Source organism: Thalassophryne amazonica, chromosome 20 (assembly GCF_902500255.1).
Source record: "Thalassophryne amazonica chromosome 20, fThaAma1.1, whole genome shotgun sequence".
Lineage (NCBI taxonomy): Eukaryota > Metazoa > Chordata > Actinopteri > Batrachoidiformes > Batrachoididae > Thalassophryne > Thalassophryne amazonica.
This window is the reverse complement of record NC_047122.1, coordinates 47,322,571-47,336,265: the sequence shown is the minus strand read 5'-3', so window position 1 is coordinate 47,336,265 and position 13,695 is coordinate 47,322,571. Positions and strand designations below refer to the sequence as shown.

The window sequence follows — 13,695 nt, the reverse complement described above, 5'->3', positions numbered from 1 at the left end:
AATAAAAATAAAATTTTAAAAACTTTGAGAAAATAAACTTTTTTAATTTTCTTTTTTTAATTAAGGTTAACAAAAAGGATAATTTATGATAAATTGTAAAAGCCACATCCATTTCAAAGTATAATTAAAAACACAGGGCCAAATAATGTTAATGTCCAATTGATTAAGCTTTAAAACGACACTTGAACATATGAGCATTTGCTTTTTTTTCTGGTGTGTGAGAGCCATCATTCTACCTGTGTGCAGCCTCTGAGGAACAGAGCTCGTAAACCAGTGCAGCCTCGAGCCAAAGCTTCGATGCCATCACGTGTGATCTGGTCACACCATGACAGGTTCAACGTCTCCAGCATTCGGCAGCCATCACTGAGCACATACAGAATTTGTCCCCATTTTTAGGCCGTTAAGAGTCAACATCACTCGGGCTAGATCACCAGGAAGGACTGCACTAAAACTCGGTGGATGCTACCTGAGGGCCTTGAGGGAGTGGTTGCTGATGGACACGCAGGAAGTCAGATCCAAGTGTTTGAGTTTAGAGCAAAATTTGCTGAGACTGAGGCAGGTGCTGTCTGTTATCTTGGTGCAGCCGTTCAGATTCAACACTTCAATGTTTCTGCAGTTCTGAGCAAATGTCCTGGGAAACCAGACAAACAGAAGGGAGTTGCGTGACTGAATAAATAACTAGTCAAATGTTAGGAAATGCGAGGAAAGGAGTGGAATGCGGCCAAAAGTCGACAGACTAACAGCAGAGTCTAAATGACTTTTTGAGGTATGTCATGGCAGGATTGAACTGCTGTTATTATATCAGTGTGTGAGAAACAAATAGCGTCTCACTTCATGGAGGCATCTCCCACGCTCAAACAACCCCTGAGGCTCAGCTGCCTCAAGAAGCCTCCACAACGCTTGGAAATGTTCTCCACCACCCGCCCCTGTAAGAGAGACAGAATAATAGGACTTGGGCTTCTCGGAGGACAGACGATCAGCTGTGACGTCACCGTCAGCACCACGGGGATAAAGCCTTAGGCTGCATAATACTACTGCAAAAACAAACATTTATTTAGTGTTTATTTTTGTTTATTTAGCAAGAATGATCAATATAGCACTGCCACAGCGAAATCTGGAAAATACAGTGTGTATGAGATGTCTTGCTTAAGATAATTTGCACTCTGTGTCCCAGAGCAGACTTAAAAATACAGCCAATAAAAAAAAAACAACAGAATAGAAAAATGAAACAACAAATTAAATTTGAATAAGAAATATGTTTGAATGAACTCGTGAGTCAATGAAGGACCTTATTACTTTGCATTAAAAACTTTCAATTCTGTTTGACACTTGATTTCTGCTGGTAAAGAGCTGCAGATGACAAACCAAAAAACTGTTCTGCCCACTGGGACTCTATAGTTCTGGCTTGTTGATCTTCCTGTTATATTGTTGTCATCTCACTGTTTAATGAATTGTGACACATTTCTGGAATGAGCCCGTTTAAGCATTTAAAAATATATAGGACTGACCATAGGCAGTAACAAAATAAAACTAGAGAGTGCTCAGAGCACATACCTCCGCCTACACTTCACACATATCCCTGTAACAAATTAGAGATAAATGTTGTAAAGATTATACAAAAACTAATCAAAAGATTTTTCTTGAAACATAGTGAAGCGGTGGAGTACAGGCCAAAGAAACCACTAACCTTCAGAGCAGATGTATTTAAGAGCCATAGTCTGTAAGTGTGGAATGGTTTATTGAAGAGGGTGATATATCATGTTTCAGTAGGCCACTGAAGTTTTTTTAGTGGAAGATATATTGTCCAAACGGACAAAAATTGCGTTTTTTATCCAAAGATCCCTTCAAGCGGAAAATTACGGCCGTTTTTAGGGTAGGGGTTAAAGGGGCCAAAACAGTGACATAGTCAAAATGTGGATTTTGACCTTTGAATATCTTTGTGCGCCCTCAGTAAGCCCCAATGATCTTACGGTATATGAATGTATGGATGGAGTTCTCTCATTTAGCGTTATATTTTCAAGGCTAACTGAGGGCGCTGCCTATAGGTGGCGCTTCAAGTCACAACCTTTGGCATTTTGGACTACATTTGGGACCCGAACACAATATTTGGCGATATTCATTTTGCCATATCTTGCTGCGCCCCCTATGGATTTCAGTGAAACTTGCTTTATTATGTTCCTCTGTATCTCTGCTATTCATGATGAAGATATCGGGAAGGCTTTTTACCTCATTAAGCCTCCTTGTGGGTTAATGAGGCAAAAAGCCTTCCTTAACATAAAGAGCGCCACCTATGCAAAAGCGCCCTAACTAAGCCACCGCCATTTATGCAAATTTGGAAAGAACTTGTCCCAGTGTATCCAAATATGCATAAATGAGCAAGACTTATTCAGGTCACAGGCCCTGGGAGGGTCCCAAATGTAGTCCAAAATGCCACAAGTTGTGACTTGAAGCGCCACCTATAGGTGGCGCCCTCAGTTAGCCTTGAAAAATATAACTCTAAATGGGAGAACTCCATGCATACATTCATATACCATAAGATCAATGAGGCTTACTGAGGGCGCACAAAGATATTCAAATGTCAAAATCCACATTTTGACTATGTCACTGTTTTGGCCCCTTTAACCCCTACCCTAAAAAGGGCCGTCATTTTCCTCCCGAAGGGATTTTTGGATAAAAACATAATTTTTGTCAGTTTGGACAACACACCTTCCCCTAAAAAAAAAAAACCTTCAGTGGCCTACTGAAACATGATATATCACCACCCATTTGAAAATTACAGATTTTGGCAGTTAAGTGATGTATCCAACATTTCTACATATCTAACATTTGTTTTTCTTTTACATTGCAAGATGGAGCATTTTTCAACATTACTGTGAATTTCTCAAGCGGTAATACAGCAAATGCCTTTTTAAAAAATAAAGATCCATGCATTATGTGTGACAAAAAAGTTGAAAAATGCTCTAATTTACAATGCTAAAGAAAAAAAAAGGGGGGGGGGGATCATGGCTCCACCCCCTTAATGTGATCCACTCTAAAAGTTAATGGTCTATTTTTTGGCCTACACCCTTCCCTTCAAGAAAATTTTTAAAATTTTTGCCTAATCCTGCTAACAGACAAACACCACCGTAAACATTAACTCCTTGGCAGAGGTCACAAAAGTGTGCGTGTATATGTGTGATGGGGAAGGGAGATCATGGCAAGCAGGCATACATGAGCTGCCTTGAAGGATACTCAAGACCTTATAAACTTAAAATTGTTCAGACTCTTTTTATAAGTTCTGGAAAACTTCTTTATATGTTTATCAAACTTTGATGAAGGATCTAGATAGAATATCAGTTAAGTATTTAAACTCATTTACAGTTTGTTTTTTGTCAAGACATGAAATTCACTGTTAACTTACTTTCTTATTGAAAAGCAAAGCAACTTTTTGTGGTTCCATGTTATATGATGCTTTTATAGAAATTCTGTCTACATAAGTTCCTTGAAGAAGTATCTTTACTGACAATTCTGTAGAACACTAAGTCGTCTGCATACAGCTGATGTTCAGTCCCATTACAAACGTTAGGGCCCCTTCACACATAGTGCGAATTAGTACAACTCTGGGCGACTCACGGCGAAACAGCTCGTATGAGCAAACCACAAACATCACGGCGACGGGCAGGCGTGTACAATCCCCGTGTGACGGTTTGTGCACAGAAGGTGTCTTTCGAGTAGGAACACAGCTGCTCGCACTGTGTTCCATGGGACAAGGTGCACCACATTGCGCCGCTGATGTGGAATAAATCAAAAATAAAAACCAGCTAGTACACGTGGAACCACATTGTGCCGCTGGTGTGGAATAAATAAAAATAAAAAACCAGCTGGTACGTGTGGAACCACATTGCACCGCTGCTGTGGAAAAAACAAAAATACATGCCACTCACAGGATTTGTACCTGCACTTTACTGATTAACAGCCCAAAACATTACCACTGAGCTACCATCGCTGGCCTATGAACGGTGCGGGTAAATGCCTGAAATCGACAAAGAGATGGACGTATTTAAAAAATAAAAAATAAAATAAAACCACACACCATAAAAAAACAAAGCATTTCATCGAATTCCTCTTATCAAGTATGAGCTGTCTGTTCCTCTGTAGATGACTCATGGCCACAGACGTACAGTCATGAAATGACATGAATGAAAAGTAGGGAGGCTCTGATCATGTCTACATCTGTTGGTACCATGTCCAGCTGACGCGTGTCCTGCCCGACACGCGTGTCTTGTGGGCAGCACGCCACAGGACTGACACCGCCTCATGTGAAACAAAGCTCACGTGGGTGATGTGACAGTCAGATTGCCCGCTGCGTGTTATGATCTGACGGTCCGTTTCAACCTAGGGGCAGCCTATCAATGGGCTGCAGTGTGCACGCGCTCGCTTGCTGCAGCCTGTCACTACAGTGATATATGTTTTTATTTATGTCCACCGTGAGGACAGCAAGCAGACACACGTGCGTCACAGTGGGTAGCTGTTAGTCCATGTCTGTCCAAACATAGTATGTGTTGACCAGCCGTGACGTCCAGATCCACCGATCTCCACAGCCACTTCTGTCGGTGGCCACACCTCCTGTCAGTTCAGCACACACACCAACTCACTGTGTCTGTTTGCAAAGCCACCCTCATGGAGCACTTAGACAAATTTCACATCCAGCCTGACAGTGACTGTCTGCTAAGTGTTGTCGTGTTAATAGTGTGACTGGCCACACATTTTCTAAGTGCCATGTGAGCAGTGTTACATATGCGCATGTGTCACCTGGAATTTGGCCAACACCTGCCGCGAGAGTGATAAATGGGTTCGCACAGCGCACACTCTGTCTTTCAGCCGCTGGTGTACCAACAGGTGTATGAGGCAGTGGATGCAGCTATGATTTTACACGTTTTGCTTCATGATTCCTGCTTCATGCTGTGCTATTCGACCAAATTTGCACTATGTGTGAAGGGGCCCTTAGGCAGGTTGTTTATTTCCGCAAATACAGTATGTGCAGTCTGTATGAATGTTTCTACATATGTACAGAAACCAGAACACATGTAACTACGGTTTAATCTACACATACAACACCGTCATCTTCATTGTTTCTCTGTAGCTCATGTTCACAAATCTATTCCGACCTGGCTGGTCCTCACCTCTATGTCTGTCTGAAAGTTGAACAAGTCAATCTTCTGCCAGTTACTGCCATCAAGAGCCAGGACGTTCCACGCCTGAGAGGGAGCAGATACAAGAGGGACAGGTTGGAGACGGTGAGAGACGGGACTGGGGAGTTGGAGGTGGGAGACTGCAAAAGGTGACAACATTATGATAATTTGCATGTGGCAGGATTAAAGAGAAAAAGCTCTGTTTGGGTTTATATGTTAACTACGCTTCTTGTTCTTTGTTTATTGAACAGCTGCTCTCAAGAAGCTGTTGATCTTAGGGCACTATTGAGGGAAAAACAAACTGTTTACAAAGAGTGCTTGTCTAAGATGGTCTGCAGACTTACATAGGACCGCCCTTTGAACTGGACTACTGTGGCTTGCTTTATTGATCAGGCTGAGACCTGATTTAACCGTTATCTCCTCTCACCCCCGCCCCCCCAAGACATCACGCAGTATAATCAAACATTTGCATGTCTCAATGAAGACAAAGCTTCTGTTGATTAAGTTTTAAATGTTTAATTTCTGCAGGACTAGATCACAAAGGCACGAACGATGGCAGCAAAGGTCACCCAGCTTGCCAGCTTTAGCGTGTCACACAAATTTTTACTTTTAAACAATGTATGTGTGGGGGTTTTTTGTTTGGCTTTTTTTTTATTCTGCATATTGCCACATTTTACAGTATTTTATTTGTGCATGTTTAGAATGAATTATTTAATTTAAATTTGCTTGGTTTGTGCTCTGACATGCACTGTCAACTGTAGGACCTTATATGTAGACAGGTGTGTGTCTTTCCAAATCATGCCCAATCAAATGAATTTACCCCAGGTGGACTTCAATTAAGCTGTAAGTAAGATCTCAAGGATGATCAGTGAAAATCGGACGCACCTGACCGGGGTCTCTGCTGTCGTATTTTGCACTTCATAATGCACCACACATTTTCAATGGGCGACAGGTCTGGACTCCAGGCAGGCCAGTCTAGTACCCACATTCGAAGCCACGTATTATTATAACACGTGCAGAATGTGGCTTGCCATTGTGTTCCTGAAATAAGCAGGGACGTCCCTGAAAAAGACGTTGCTTGGATGGCAGCATGTGTTGCTCCAAAACCTGGATGTACCTTTCAGCATTGATCAATCAATCAATCAACTTTTTTCTTGTATAGCGCCAAATCACAACAAACAGTTGCCCCAAGGCGCTCCACATTGCAAGGCAAGGCCATACAATAATTATGAAACACAGTCTACGTCTAAAGCAACATAACCAAGGGATGGTCCAGGGTCACCCGATCCAGCCCTAACTATAAGCCTTAGCGAAAGGAAAGTTTTAAGCCTAATCTAAAAGTAGAGAGGGTATCTGTCTCCCTGATCTGAATTGGGAGCTGGTTCCACAGGAGAGGAGCCTGAAAGCTGAAGGCTCTGCCTCCCATTCTACTCTTACAAACCCTAGGAACTACAAGTAAGCCCGCAGTCTGAGAGCGAAGCGCTCTAATGGGGTAATATGGTACTATGAGGTCCCTAAGATAAGATGGGACCTGATTATTCAAAACCTTATAAGTAAGAAGAAGAATTTTAAATTCTATTCTAGCATTAACAGGAAGCCAATGAAGGGAGGCCAACACGGGTGAGATATGCTCTCTCCTGCTAGTCCCCGTCAGTACTCTAGCTGCAGCATTCTGAACCAACTGAAGGCTTTTTAGGGAACTTTTAGGACAACCTGATAATAATGAATTACAATAGTCCAGCCTAGAGGAAACAAATGCATGAATTAGTTTTTCAGCATCACTCTGAGACAAGACCTTTCTGATTTTAGAGATATTGCGTAAATGCAAAAAGGCAGTCCTACATATTTGTTTAATATGCGCTTTGAATGACATATCCTGATCAAAAATAACTCCAAGATTTCTCACAGTATTACTAGAGATCAGGGAAATGCCATCCAGAGTAACGATCTGGTTAGACACCATGCTTCTAAGATTTGTGGGGCCAAGTACAATAACTTCAGTTTTATCTGAGTTTAAAAGCAGGAAATTAGAGGTCATCCATGTCTTTATGTCTGTAAGACAATCCTGCAGTTTAGCTAATTGGTGCGTATCCTCTGGCTTCATGGATAGATAAAGCTGGGTATCATCTGCGTAACAATGAAAATTTAAGCATACCGTCTAATAATACTGCCCAAGGGAAGCATGTATAAAGTGAATAAATTGGTCCTAGCACAGAACCTTGTGGAACTCCATAATTAACTTTAGTCTGTGAAGAAGATTCACCATTTACATGAACAAACTGTAATCTATTAGACAAATATGATTCAAACCACCGCAGCGCAATGCCTTTAATACCTATGACATGCTCTAATCTCTGTAATAAATTTTATGGTCAACAGTATCAAAAGCAGCACTGAGGTCCAACAGAACAAGCACAGAGATAAGTCCACTGTCCGAAGCCTAAGAAGATCATTTGTAACCTTCACTAATGCTGTTTCTGTACTATGATGAATTCTAAAACCTGACTGAAACTCTTCAAATAGACCATTCCTCTGCAGGTGATCAGTTAGCTGTTTTACAACTACCCTCTCAAGAATCTTTGAGAGAAAAGGAAGGTGGAGATTGGCCTATAATTAGCTAAGATAGGTGGGTCAAGTGATGGCTTTTTAAGTAATGGTTTAATTACTGCCACCTTAAAGGCCTGTGGTACATAACCAACTAACAAAGATAGATTGATCATATTTAAGATTGAAGCATTAAATAATGGTAGGACTTCCTTGAGCAGCCTGGCAGGAATGGGGTCTAATAAGCATGTTGATGGTTTGGATGAAGTAACTAATGAAAATAACTCAGACAGAACAATCGGAGAGAAAGAGTCTAACCAAATACCGGCATCACTGAAAGCAGCCAAAGATAACGATACATCTTTGGGATGGTTATGAGTAATTTTTTCTCTAATAGTCAAAATTTTGTTAGCAAAGAAAGTCATGAAGTCATTACTAGTTAAAGTTAATGGAATACTCAGCTCAATAGAGCTCTGACTCTTTGTCAGCCTGGCTACAGTGCTGAAAAGAAACCTGGGGTTTTTCTTATTTTCTTCAATTAGTGATGAGTAGAAAGATGTCCTAGCTTCACGAAGGGCTTTCTTATAGAGCAACAAACTCTTTTTCCAGGCTAAGTGAAGATCTTCTAAATTAGTGAGACGCCATTTCCTCTCCAACTTACGGGTTATCTGCTTTAAGCTACGAGTTTGTGAGTTATACCACGGAGTCAGACACTTCTGATTTAAAGCTCTCTTTTTCAGAGGAGCTACAGCATCCAAAGTTGTCTTCAATGAGGATGTAAAACTATTGACAAGATACTCTAACTCCCTTACAGAGTTTAGGTAGCTACTCTGCTCTGTGTTGGTATATGACGTTAGAGAACATAAAGAAGGAATCATATCCTTAAACCTAGTTACAGCGCTTTCTGAAAGACTTCTAGTGTAATGAAACTTATTCCCCACTGCAGGGTAGTCCATCAGGGTAAATGTAAATGTTATTAAAAAATGATCAGACAAAAGGGAGTTTTCAGGGAATACTGTTAAGTCTTCTATTTCCATACCATAAGTCAGAACAAGATCTAAAATATGATTAAAGTGGTGGGTGGACTCATTTACTTTTGAGCAAAGCCGATAGAGTCTATAATAGATTAAATGAAGTGTTGAGGCTGTCATTCTCAGCATCTGTGTGGATGTTAAAATCGCCCACTATAATTATCTTATCTGAGCTAAGCACTAAGTCAGACAAAAGGTCTGAAAATTCACAGAGAAACTCACAGTAACGACCAGGTGGACGATAGATAATAACAAATAAAACTGGTTTTTGGGACTTCCAATTTGGATGGACAAGACTAAGATACAAGCTTTCAAATGAATTAAAGCTCTGTCTAGGTTTTTGATTAATTAATAAGCTGGAATGGAAGATTGCTGCTAATCCTCCGCCCCGGCCCGTGCTACGAGCATTCTGACAGTTAGTGTGACTCGGGGGTTGTTGACTCATTTAAACTAACATATTCATCCTGCTGTAACCAAGTTTCTGTTAGGCAGAATAAATCAATACGTTGATCAATTATATATCATTTACCAACAGGGACTTAGAAGAAAGAGACCTAATGTTTAATAGACCACATTTAACTGTTTTAGTCTGTGGTGCAATTGAAGGTGCTATATTATTTTTTCTTTTTGAATTTTTATGCTTAAATAGATTTTTGCTGGTTATTGGTGGTCTGGGAGCAGGCACCGTCTCTACGGGATGGGGTAATGAGGGGATGGCAGGGGGAGAGAAGCTGCAGAGAGGTGTATAAGACCACAGCTCTGCCTCCTGGTCCCAACGCTAGACAGTCACAGTTTGGAGGATCCCAAAAAATTGGCCAGATTTCTAGAAATGAGAGCTGCTCCCTCTAAAGTGGGATGGATGCCGTCTCTCCTAACAAGACCAGGTTTTCCCCAGAAGCTTTGCCAATTATCAATGAAGCCCACCTCATTTTTTGGACACCACTCAGACAGCCAGCAATTCAAGGAGAACATGCGGCTAAACATGTCACTCCCGGTCTGATTGGGGAGGGGCCCAGAGAAAACAACAGAGTCCGACATTGTTTTTGCAAAGTTACACACCGATTCAATGTTAATTTTAGTGACCTCCGATTGGCGTAACCGAGTGTCATTACTGCCGACGTGAATTACAATCTTACCAATTTACGCTTAGCCTTAGCCAGCAATTTCAAATGTCCTTCGATGTCGCCTGCTCTGGCCCCCGGAAGACAATTGACAATGGTTGCTGGTGTCGCTAACTTCACATTTCTCAAAACAGAGTCGCCAATAACCAGAGTTTGATCCTCGGCGAGTGTATCGTCGAGTGGGGAAAACGGTTAGAGATGTGAACGGGTTGACGGTGTACACGGGGCTCTGTTAGGGCTACGCTCCTCCTCACAGTCACCCAGTCAGCCTGCCTTCCCGACTGCACGGGGTCTGCCAGGGGGGAACTAACGGCGGCTAAGCTACCTTGGTCCGCACCGACTACAGGGGCCTGGCTAGCTGTAGAATTTTCCACGGTGCGGAGCCGAGCCTCCAATTCGCCCAGCCTGGCCTCCAAAGCTACGAATAAGCTGCACTTATTACATGTACCGTTACTGCTAAAAGAGGCCGAGGAATAACTAAACATTTCACACCCAGAGCAGAAAAGTACGGGAGAGACAGGAGAAGCCGCCATGATGGTGTCATCACAGATGTGTTAGTGCCCATGCCATGGGCACTAACACACCCCCATACCATCACAGATGCTGGCTTTTGAACTTTGCGCTGGTAACAATCTGAATGGTCTTTTTACTCTTTTGTGCGGAGGACACAACGTCCATGATTTCCAAAAACAATCTGAAATGTGGACTCATCAGACCACAGCACATTTTTCCACTTTGCGTCTGCCCATTTCAAATGAGCTCGGGCCCAGAGAAGGCGGTGGCATTGCTGGATGTTGTTGATATATGGCTTTCACTTTGCATGACAGTTTTAACTTGCACTTGTAGATTTAGCAACAAACTGTGTTAACTGACAATGGTTTTCTGAAGTGTTCCTGACTCCACGCTGTAAGATCCTTTACACAATGATGTCAGTTTTTAATGCAGTGCTGCCTGAGGGATCGAAGGTCACAGGCATTCAATGTTGGTTTATCAGTTTGAACATTAAATATCTTGTCTTTGTGGTGTATTCAATTGAATATAGGTTGAAGAGGATTTGCAAATCATTGTATTCTGTTTTTATTTACATTTTACACAACGTCCCAACTTCATTGGAATTGGGGTTGTATGAGCCATACAATTTTGATGGATTGAACAGTCCGATCCTGAAGTGGAGCTGGTTCTCAATTCCCATCCCTTCTTACATTAAAGCTGCATAAAGAATAGCCTCCATAGTTTGTCATTCAAAGGGTAAAGCTCCTGTCATTTGTACATCACTCTTTCATAAATGGCTTTCAGTATGGAGTGCACTGTGCACTTACAAATATCCAGCAGAGGGCATCATATTACACATCATTCCAGAGAACTCAAAAATCAAAGTAGTACTTTAATTTGAATAACAACAATCCATCATTCTTTAAAGTGTGGGTGATTTGGAGGTGCAGAGGTTCTTACCTTAGACACTTGAGCACACCTACAGAGTGTAACCACATCTAGATAGGAGAATATTCTAGAAAAACACAGAAACAGTGTTTGGCTCAGTTTTCTGACTGCTGTCGGGATAAAGAGCTGTGTTTATACGTTCTAACAGTTGGCTACTTCTGTGTGATATATGTGCTAAAAAGAGAATGAGCTTGTGTGTTTGACTGGTTGGAGAGCCCCACAGACATGCAGTGTTTCAGCTGCGGGCCGGTCAGCCACAAAGGCTGCATGCAGGCTACTAGGTCAGCTCAATCCATTAATCTGCCAATGAGTAATCTCTGGCACTCAGACTGCCTGAGGCAGACAAATCTACACAAATATACAAGACAAACATATAAAACTAAAGAGGTATACCTCGTCCCAGTTCCCAGGGACTGAACAGACTGACACCGCTCAGAAATACCATCTACAGAAAATTTATTTGAGCTATTCAGAGAGTTGTCACAGAGCCAAAGCTCTGAGTGCAGCTGGGGTCTAAATGCCCTTTTAACCCTAGAGGAAACAGGAGCCGACCATTGTTTCCTTCATATAGAAAGACACAAAGGCTGTGTGTTATGTGTGTGTTATGTATGTGTTAGGTCAGGACATGTCTTTATCACTTATAGAGGTGTCTTGTGACAGGGAGTTCAAGCCTGTATTGGAAAAACCGGTGCAAAGACACGTAACACTGTGGCTGACTGACACCACCAGATAAGCTGATCAATCAGGTGGTCTCTTGTTGAGCTCCACCCTGATAACTGGTTAATTAATGGCTGACCGTGACACCAGTGTTGTCTTGTGATTGTCCGCCTGTTAGTCAAACATAATCGAAGTGCCACAGTGCACGAGAAACAGCCTTTTACCACCAGACAATGCTGATGTTTACCAATCACACCCCTGATTTTGATGAGTCCTGTTTTGAGGCCTTTAAATAAAGCAAAACAATCTGATTTGCTTAAATACTCATGTCTCTGACATGTGACCCAAAAAAGACTGAAAAAATTTTTGTTGTTTATACACAACGTACATGATCGCAATATTGCTACGGGTAGTAACCTCTAACAATGCATCAGATGGTGAGTATCTGTGATGATAAATGGAATATCACACCTTAGCTGTTGGTTCTCGCTGCCTTTTATGTGTGTTTTTGTTCATTTCCATAAGAACCGCAGAAGGATGGCACAAGAGCAGCGTTAACAGGTTGTGATCCCATCTGTGTTTGATATGGCCATAAACTCGGGGTGTCCTGGAGACAGTCATGTGTGAAATGGCAGAGTAGGTTATACGTGGACCGCACTCCATCCACACGGTGCTACTATTAGTTTTCTTCCCTTCTTTCTACTGTTTCAGTTCTTGGTCTCAAAAGTGGATTATCTTCACCTCATCCCATTTTGTTATGAAACTGATTTCTGTGATCCACATATTGCAGACTTACAAACTCCATTTGGCAACAGGTTAGTGTGTCATATGTGTCATGTATCGAGTGACATCAAGTGCAAATGTGTAGTGTGTGTGTGTGTGTGTGTGTTCGCATCTCTGGGACTATGCAAACTCTGTAAATGGCATCTTGTTGCATATATTGTGATGAAATACAATCCAGATCACAATACAGCGGTTTCAAGCATGCTTGAACTTATAAAACATACGTACATGATGCAATACGGTGTTCTTTTCTACACAAACCTGAGGTAATGCACGTTCTTATCAGGCACACACAGATAACCACAGTGTGCTACAGCTAGTGACAGGCTGGTAGGTAATGTGCAATTGGGCACCGCAGTCTCATTTGAGGGCGGACGCGAGGAGTAAAATATGACGCATATGACGTAATTTCTATCAGCACCTCCAAATCCGAGGCCATGGTTCTTGACCGGAAAAAGGTGCTTTGCCCTCTTCAGGTCGGTGGGGTGTCCTTGCCTCAAGTGGAGGAGTTTAAGTATCTCGGGGTCTTGTTCATGAGTGATGGACGGATGGAGCGTGAGATCGACAGACGGATCGGTGCAGCATCTGCAGTGATGCGGTCACTGTATCAGACCGTCGTGGTGAAGAGAGAGCTGAGTAGGGGGCAAAGCTCTCGATTTACCGATCGATCTACGTTCCCAACCTCACCTATGGTCATGAGATTTGACTCATGACCGAAAGAACGAGATTGCGAGTACAAGCGGAAGAAATGAGTTTCCTCCGCAGGGTGGCTGGGTGCTCCCTTAGAGATAGGGTGAGGAGCTCAGTCACTCGGGAAGAGCTTGGAGCCGAGCCACTGCTCCTCCATGTCGAAAGGAGCCAGCTGAGGTGGCTCGGGCATCTTTTCCAGATGCCCCCTGGACGCCTCGCTGGAGAGGTGTTCCGGGCACGTCCCATCGGGAGGAGGCC

The 13,695-nt window shown here is 42.4% G+C and overlaps 1 protein-coding gene across 1 annotated transcript in view; it reads right to left on the bottom strand.

Annotated features, from left to right (window-relative positions):
* fbxl2 (F-box and leucine-rich repeat protein 2) overlaps positions 1–13,695 on the bottom strand; it is a 41,634-nt gene that overhangs the window by 8,753 nt on the left and 19,186 nt on the right. Inside the window, exons 3-7 of the mRNA XM_034161078.1 lie at positions 11,320–11,374; positions 5,163–5,237; positions 832–926; positions 467–631; positions 237–363 (exon numbers count right to left, since the gene is read on the bottom strand). Of these exons, the coding sequence (XP_034016969.1) occupies positions 237–363; positions 467–631; positions 832–926; positions 5,163–5,237; positions 11,320–11,374 (517 nt within the window). The remainder of the gene's footprint in view (positions 1–236; positions 364–466; positions 632–831; positions 927–5,162; positions 5,238–11,319; positions 11,375–13,695) is intronic.